Genomic DNA, 8,429 nt, shown 5'->3' with positions numbered 1-8,429 from the left:
TCTACGACAGCCTGTCACCATTGGTGTACAACCTGTAAAGCCAGTCCAGGCCAAATGTGCTCCGTTGGCCCCAGGAGCAGTGGAATCAGTCCTTCGGCTGGGAGAATGAGCTGAGCCTCACCCGGAGGGAACTGCCGAGTGGGGCAGCGTTGGTTCCCCGGGCCGTGCGTGGACATGTGTTTCTTGGTTTTTGCCCATGGACTTGTTCACACGCCAGAAGATTCGTCTGGCAGAGCTCGGTGTCGCTCTGAAAGTGCTCTTCTGCTTGCCCAGCTTCCAGAGTCATGGTTTCTCCTCGATGGGCTTGTGGCTCTTGGTGGTTTCGCTACAGATTGTTTTAAGTCTGCTTTCCGTTGTAGAGTGGTTGGAATTGTCTCTCCATTCAGCCTGCTTGGGTTTTTTTTTCTTGGGATTTCTTTCAGCTCCGCATGGAGACATTTTTAAAGATTCAAAGTTCAGATCCTACTTTCTGGACCACTGTTTAGATACAGTGTGAGAGGAAGATCCATGGGCCCCTGCTCGTCCTGAGACTTAAGTACACTAAACTCACAGCGCAGCTTCTTGACTGTCTGCAGTGGCCTACGGCTGGGTTAGGGCCCAGCACGGTGGCCACCTGAAATGCCAGGGCGGACTCTTGATCAGGTTGGTACAGCTGGTGAGGGCGCTCGATTGCTCCCTGAAAGTTGAGAGACTTTGAGTCCACCCTGAGGTGGCTGAGAAGAAAGACCTGGTGACCTACTCTTCAAAGCCATCATTGGAACTCCTCTGGAGACAGTTCTGCAGCGGTGTGCGCTGGGAGTTGACCTGAAGCCCCCTGGCTAACCCTCACCCCACGGTCAAGGAGAGAGATGGACTTTAGAGGTTCGCACGGCTACCTTCTCATGCTCTCTTCTTTCCAGCTCTGGGCAGCCCTGCCCTCGGCCTGAAAGAATGCACCAAGGGCTCCGCTGTGTGGTGCCAGGACATCAAGACGGCCTCTGACTGTGGCGCCGTGAGGCACTGCCTGCAGACCGTGTGGAACAAGCCCACAGTGGTGAGTCCCCTACCATTCCCAAGCACCTCCTGCCACGTTTCCTCCGCTCTCCCGGTGACCCAGTCTGAGAAGCAGGCAGCACAAGTCCGGAAGGGTCCCCAGTTGCCTCAGAGCAATGGCGGCTCCAAGAGGTCAAGGTGAAGGTTTCCCCAAGGCCCGCCAGTCTCTGGGAAGAAATCTTGCTGGCCTGGCTGGCAGCCCGGCTGGCAGCTGTGTGCTCTGCGCTCAGGCCTCTGCAGAGGCGGGGAGAAAGACCTGCGGAGGCTCTGCACAGCTCCAGGGCGCGCGTGCCACAGCTCCGTGCTACACTTTCCCCAATGTTTCCTGACCTTTTTGACCTTTGCCTACCTGCCCCTCATTCCGCTCCCGCCCTCAGGCAAATCACTGATGTGTTAGGAGGGCCACCTTCACATCTTAGTTTTGTAACTTTTCTTTTTGGTAGAATTTCTCTCCAGTGACACCCAAACTGGTGGTTTTATTACTTAAAGGATACTAAGTGCGGCCTGTTAATTTATCCGGGCCGGGGCAGGAGTGCTCGGTGGTAGAATTTCACCTGTCAAGCGGGAGATGGGGGTTCAGTTAGTCTCGGCACTCTTCAGGCACCCCACCCCGCAGTTCCCTCCGTCAGTGGAGCCCTGTGTGGGCAGAGTGCTGAACAGGCTTCAGCAGAGCTTCCGGACCAGGGTGGGAGAGCCTTTTTCTGCCAAGGGCCATTTGGATATTTATAATGCCCTCTGCAGGCCAGACAATTCTCCACTTAGAAATGAGCCTGCTCTGTTTGGTCAACCAGTTACTTCACTCACCGCTAATGTGATGGCGGGGTCTGCTGCTCCTTGGAGAGGCAGGCGATGTTCGCTGGGGGCGATGTTCGCTGGGGGCTTCGATGATTCCGTTTACCACTCCCACCCCTGTTCTAAGCTGAGACCAGGAAGAAAGGACGCGAGCCGGTGAAAACTTTACGGATCATCGTGCGACCGTGGCACAGGCTGTACAGCCTTCTGTTCCAAGAGTGCAACTGGCAGGCAGCCGACAGCAGCCGTGTAATGTAGGGTCTTCATCACCACCTTGCCACTGTCAGGAGTGTCGTGCAGGCCTCTCAAGCGGGACACTTCCCAGGAGGGATTTCCAGGCAGCCTTCTCTATGGGAGCAGGTCACCAGTTGACACTGCACTTTCATGTAACAACATGTAAACAACATGTACTAGTTACATCTGCCACCAGTGACCAAAATCACCTTCAGATCAGCTCTCGCATGTCCTTTTGATCTTGTGCTTAGTCATGCTCCCTCTTTAGATCTCACTTAGATCTTCCTAGGATCCAGTTTCTCTGGATCTGGCCCCAAGCATGACATTAGTCTGGTAAGTCTAACGATTCAAATGGGTTTTTCTAAATCCCACCAAAAGAAACCAGACTCACTAGGGTCTAGTCAGTGCTGACTCGGAGACCCCCTGTGGGTTGCCGAGACTATAGTGGGGAGTAGAAAGCCCAGTCTCTGCTGCTGCCCATGCAGATCACAGCCCCCCGCTTAACCACCTCACCACCAGGGCCTCCTAGATGTCCTGTAATCGTGTCCCAGCGTGCTAGTTCCAGCCCGTGGGTTGGAAGTCAGTTGACATCATGAACATGTTGTGGCATGTTGAGGGCAGCATTTCTGCCCAGGGACCTAGAGGGCTCCGCTAGAATTTCTACAGCTGCCGTGGGTTAGGCATGGTGCTGCCAGGGCGGTGGTTCGAGCCCGTCCTATTTTGGAGTAGAGAAGACCTGAGGTCACCTGCCCTCTACAGGCTTACAGAATTGTTGCCTGGGGAGTCCTGGGCCGCAGTTCTCTGTCCTGCGGGGAGGCGGAGTCAGAATTGACTCTTGGCAGTGGGTTTGGCTTTGGGGTTCTGTGAGGACCCTCAAGTCCAGGCTGATCAGAAGCGGTATGGGGTGAGGTCTTTCAAGCTTTGGAGTGGGGCTGTCCTGAACGCAGCCCTGGAGGAGGGGTGGAAGGTAGAGGGGAGGTGACCTGACAGTGCTGAGATGAGTGTGTGGTCAACAGCGGCGTCTCCTGGGGCGGGGGGTTAGGGTTCCCTAGTGGGGGGTGGGTGTCCCCCCAACCTCACCCACTGTTAATGCTTGGTGATATCAACCTTTCTGACAGTCCGCTCAGGGTTGCTGTCAGTACATCCAAGGTTAGGTCTGTGCTACAGACGTGAAAAGACGGGGCAGATTTGGGGGTGGCAGTCGCGCGCGCGCACAGAGCAAGGTGCCTCTGCTGCAGAAGCACAGAGTAGCCTGCTAGGTGTCACCTTGCTCTTGCCCCTTGGCGCCCAGGCCTGCGCCTCTGGGGTGGGATCTGGGTAGGTCAGTATGTCGACCCTCATCGAATGGCGTCGCCCGTGGCACTGGTTGGGTACCGTATGAAGAGGGCAGCAGGCCAGCCAGTTGACCCCATGGTGTGGGCGGTGACTGATGCCCTACAATCTTCTCCCTCCTGTTCTTCCCCTTAGAAATCCCTCCCCTGTGACATATGCAAAGATGTCGTCGTGGAAGCTGGCAAGCTCCTGAAAGAGAGCGGTGCTGAGGTGAGCCTTGGGCGCAGACTGCGGGTGTGAGTGCTTCGGGCTCGCTGAGCCACTTGCTATCTCTGATACACTTTTTCTTTTGAACTCTTTAAGAATGTAAAAATAGATCATGCTTTGGCTCGAGCCATACATAAAACAGGTTAAGGAATATCGTTTGCTGACCCCATGGCTGCTGCTAACTGTCCAAGATTAATTGGGACTTTGTTTTCACGCTCTGCTCACAGTTTCCTATGCCTGCGAGACTGAAGGCCAACGGGCTCTTTGCTTTGAGTTTTCACATCAGTTTTTTGTCTGGCTGGTGGGCTCGGCCCTCTGTCCCGAGCGTTGGCGGCTCCCTGGCCTGTGTTTCCGGGGTCCTAGAGGGCTTCCTGCTCTCAGTCCGGCTGCAGGAAAGCCTCCTGTCCAGAGTTCGACCCCGTGTCCCCCTCCCTTCAGGAGAAGATCACGGGAAACTTGGAGAAGGTCTGCGAGTGGCTTCCTAATGCGAACTTAACTAACTCCTGTTCGACCCCGTGTCCCCCTCCCTGCAGGAGAAGATCACGGGAAACTTGGAGAAGGTCTGCGAGTGGCTTCCTAATGCGAACTTAACTAACTCCTGTAAGACCATAGTGGACAGCTACTTACCGGTCATCCTGGACATTATCAAAGGAGAAACGGTACGATGGGATGGGAGGAGTGTGGCCCACGGGTGTGTCAGACCAGTCTAAGGGGACCGATAGGACATCTGTGCATTCTGATTCTCCAACTCCTCACGGGAAGTCTAGCACAGCAGAACTCTGCTGGGGACTGGGGTGAAAGCCTGACTCTTCCAGGGCAGGGGTGGGATACAGGTGGTTTGTACCCCAAAACAGGCCTTTCCAGGGCTGGTGAGGGCCCAGGAAGGCAGGTATTTGTCGGGTTCTGAGGGACTGTGAACTCAGGCAAGGAAGTGGGTGCTTTCCTTCCACCTGGTGAATGAAGCCCTAGCACTTAGCTGCAGTTCAGTACCTCTACCCTAAGTAATTCAGAGAGTGAGTTTGCCTCTTTCCTTCAACACGTGCCCCTGGCTGGGTCTGTAGCAGTGAACAAGGAGCCCAGACGAGCTCCGAGAAGGAAGACGAGGCTGGAAACCTGAGGCAGCTGGTGGGGCAGGAATACCAAGGTTGCTTCATGGGAGGCCTTCTGGGCCATGGTTAAGGATTCCCAGTGCAGCCTGAAGCCTTTGGAGGCTCTTGAAGAGGGGATTGCATTGCTTGGTAAATAGAGAGTGCTGAAAAGCAGGGAGCTACTTTGAGGACTAGGTGGTCTTTTCAGTGGCCTCGTGTATGTGAAGTGGCTCCACCAGTGGGCTCAGGCACAGGAACGGTTGTGAGGATGGCCAGGACCGGGCTGTGTTTCCTTTTGTGCGTGGGCTTGCTGTGGATGGGAACTGGCTCTGTGACACCCCACCACCACCACAACACAGGGGGATGGGGTGACCAGGCCGAGGTCCGCTGATTTGGGAGATGCTGCAGATGGAGCCATGGTGGTGTAGTGGTTGTGTGTTGGGCTGCGATCCACGTGGGTCAGTGCCACCAATAGCTAGCTCCACGGGAGAAAGACTGGGCTTTCTACCTGTGGAAACCGTTACCAACTCGGAAGCCCACAGAGGTCGCAGCAAGAGTGCGAGGGGAAGCCCGAAGGACGTTTGGGAGGCTATTGCCTGTAAGAGAGGTGTGACTGGGAAGTGGGGAGAGGGGCAAGTGTACATTCTGTTTTGGAGGGGAAATGTACCAGCTTTTCGGATGGAGGAGGGTGCACAGGAGAAGAAAGAGCTGAGCAGACGGAACCGTTTCCCCGTACAAAGACACCGGAGGGGCAGTGCAATCAGGATGTTAGTTCTGGCTGTGTTAGGGCTGAGGTGTAGGGCAGGCATGTGTGTGAGAGTCAGGGTTACCCTCAGCTCAACCCGCTGGTGTTGAGCCCATTCCAGCCCTTGACGGTGGTGACCCCAGAGGTGTTGGAGGGGGCGGAGCTCCAGAGGGTTTGCAGTGGCTGATGTTAGGGGAGGTAGCTTGCCAGGCCTGTCTTTCATTGCAGCGTCTCCGGGCGGACTTGGAACTTCCAAGCCATTTGGTTAGCAACTCAGGGTGTTAGCTGTTTGTGCCACGCAGGGGCTCCCAAGCCAGGGCAAGGGGTGAGTAACCCTGAGAGCCTGCCACTTATGGAAGGGATTCAAACCAGTGGAAGGGAATAGCCCAGAACTGCTGGTAGCGCTCCCCCCCTCCTCGTGGGCCCCCAGCCAGGCGTACCGGAAGAAGAGCCTAAGTGAGTGTGGGGACGCTGTCTTTATTCTTTGTGAGGGATGCTGAGTATGAGAAGAACCTTTGTGCATTTGCGGGCTGGGTGGCGTGTCTGTGTTCCTCTGGGGTGGCTGTTTCAGCTGGACCTCTTTCCCAGCAGAGTCGACCAGAGGAGGTGTGCTCTGCCCTCAAGCTCTGCCAGTCTCTCCAGAAGCACCTGGCTGAGCTCCAGCACCAGAAACAGCTTGAGTCCAACAAGATCCCAGAACTGGACACGTCTGAGGTGGTGGCACCCTTCATGGCCAACATCCCTCTCCTCCTCTACCCTCAGGAGGGCTCACCCAGCAAGCCCCAGCCCCAGGTAAGGCCGCAGGGCAGGCTGGGGCCCCCGGGCAGTGTGGTGAGAGACCTGGTGGGGCTGGGGTTTGTACACCTCTTCAACTGGGGCCCTGGCCCCTGCACGCCCACGGGCTGGGCTTCAGCAGTGCTCTGTGGAGCTCTGGAGAGCTGTACCTTCCACTTTGGTACATAGGTCTTGTACCGAGACGTGTGCCCAGCTGGTTTTGTACTCGTCAGTCATTTTAGTGCCTGTGGAAACAGAGGCGTCTTTAACTGCTCAGAGGAGGAACAGTGTGAGGGTGGGAAGCTGTCTCTTGAGATACTTAGGAACCCCTTTGGAAACGGCCCCTCGCTCCCTGGGCACAGAGCATCGCCACAGGCAATGTCCGTGGAACGGAAGAGTGTCATCATGACCTCTCGGTCTCTTCAGGCCAACGGGGACGTGTGTGAAGACTGCGTTCAGCTGGTGAGTGACGTCCAGAACGCCGTCAGGACCAACTCCTCCTTCATCAGCGCCCTGGTGGAGCATTTCAAGGAGGAGTGTGACCGCCTGGGGCCTGGCATGTCCGACATGGTGAGCCCTCCCCATCTGCCCACACTGGGAGGGGCCATGGGCCAGGACGGCCATGCAGGAGGCCAGTCACTTCCCGAAGCACCTTGCTCAGTGCTGAGTGCTCTCCAGTCCCCAGCATTCTCTCAGCTCCCTTGTCCTGCTCCAGAAGGCAACCAGAATTGGGAGGGGTGTGGTGGGGTGGGGGTACACATTTAAAACACTGCCTGGACAGTTGGGTCTGGTTTGGATGTTTGCTTTGTTTTGTTTGAAACTACTTACGTGTCCCAAAAGAATTGAAACCAATTTTGACTTTCATTTCCCTCCCCTTACAACCACTGAGACGAGTGGTCAGAGGTGATGGGTCAGGAAACTGGAGAGTGTTTAAGGTTGTGACCCTGCTCTTGGTAAAGAACACTCTTTATGTTAAAAAGTTCGGTGTACATTTAAGTTACTGCCTTTCCCCTTTTTATTTGTGGACTCGTCACCCGTGAAAAGAGACGGGGAACTGTGTGCGGCTGCCCAGCCCATCGTCACACCAGCTCTGGGCAGTGTCCCAGGGACACCTTTTGTTAAGACTCCCCCGTTCTACAGGCTGACTCATTGTCTGTTCGCACGTGAGGGGCGTTTTTTTCTAGGAGTGGATTCCAGTAACCACGCTCAGGAGATGGTGGTGTGAAATGTAAATGCCCAGTTTAGTGCTTGACACCCAGAACCTGGCTAGACTGGGATGTGGGCAAGAATCCCCCAAGCCAGCCCATTGCCACGAGTCAGTGCTGACTCACAGTGACCCAAGGCATTGTTTTCCAGGCTCAGCTTTCTCCTGAGAAGCAACTGGTGGGCTTGAACCTCTGTCCACTGCTTACACAACAGTGCCCCCTTGGCTTCTTGGATAGCTCCCCGGGCCTCGGGTCTAGAGCAAGTGTTCAACATTCCTCATGCTGCGACCCTTTCATACAGTTCCTCATGTTGTGGTGACCGCCTCCCCCCCCTCCCCCAACTATAACATTATTTGTGTTGCTACTTCATAACTGTAATTTGCTACTGTTAGGAATCAGGTGAACTCTGTGAAAGGGTGGTTCAACCCCCAAAGGAGTCACGACCCACAGGTTGAGACCCGCTGGTCTAGAGTAAGCTGAATGTTCCCTCTTCCCGGGCGCGAGGCGGGGCTAAGGGTCCCTCTGAGGACATGCACTCCTGCAGATGTGAAGACTCAGGCCTGGGGGCCACTGCAGGGTCTGCAGTTGTAGTCCAGGGCCCTCACACGTCGCTTTCCGAGACCTGCCGTGCCCTCTGGCTCCTTCTCGGTCAGGTGCCTGTGAGGGGCTACGAGGCTTCCTTGGTTTGTATGAAGATAGACAGCCTAAAAGTCATAATAACTTGGTTCTCTGCGATTTAAACTTGGATCCAGAGCCCGACCGTACGAGATCGGGCAGTAATCCTGAGCACGCCACTTGCCCCGTAACCTGTGACTCGGCCACTGGAGGACTTGTGTGGCCTTCGCATAGGGAGATTGGAGGACATCGGGGTCAGATCCCTTTAAGTGGGCTTGAAAGTGTGCTCGAAACCCTGCACACAGGTCCTCTTATGACAAGTGGCAGACTCACCAGATTGCCACTAGCATTTTCCCAGTCTGCTGCTGCACTTGCAAACGCAGCTTGGCTGTGTGTGTGTGTGTG

The 8,429-nt window shown here is 55.5% G+C and overlaps 1 protein-coding gene across 1 annotated transcript in view; it reads left to right on the top strand.

The window, feature by feature from the left end:
- The window catches only part of LOC101639622 (prosaposin), a 33,316-nt gene that overhangs the window by 14,631 nt on the left and 10,256 nt on the right, over nucleotides 1-8,429 (top strand). Inside the window, exons 2-6 of the mRNA XM_013004240.2 lie at nucleotides 900-1,033; nucleotides 3,526-3,600; nucleotides 4,131-4,256; nucleotides 6,022-6,222; nucleotides 6,631-6,774. Of these exons, the coding sequence (XP_012859694.1) occupies nucleotides 900-1,033; nucleotides 3,526-3,600; nucleotides 4,131-4,256; nucleotides 6,022-6,222; nucleotides 6,631-6,774 (680 nt within the window). The remainder of the gene's footprint in view (nucleotides 1-899; nucleotides 1,034-3,525; nucleotides 3,601-4,130; nucleotides 4,257-6,021; nucleotides 6,223-6,630; nucleotides 6,775-8,429) is intronic.

The sequence above is a fragment of the Echinops telfairi genome, unplaced genomic scaffold (genome assembly GCF_000313985.2).
Source record: "Echinops telfairi isolate 266 unplaced genomic scaffold, ASM31398v2 ScPeMD7_70;HRSCAF=299, whole genome shotgun sequence".
Lineage (NCBI taxonomy): Eukaryota > Metazoa > Chordata > Mammalia > Afrosoricida > Tenrecidae > Echinops > Echinops telfairi.
The sequence above is the reverse complement of the archived record's forward strand: the minus strand, read 5'-3'. Positions and strand labels throughout refer to the sequence as shown.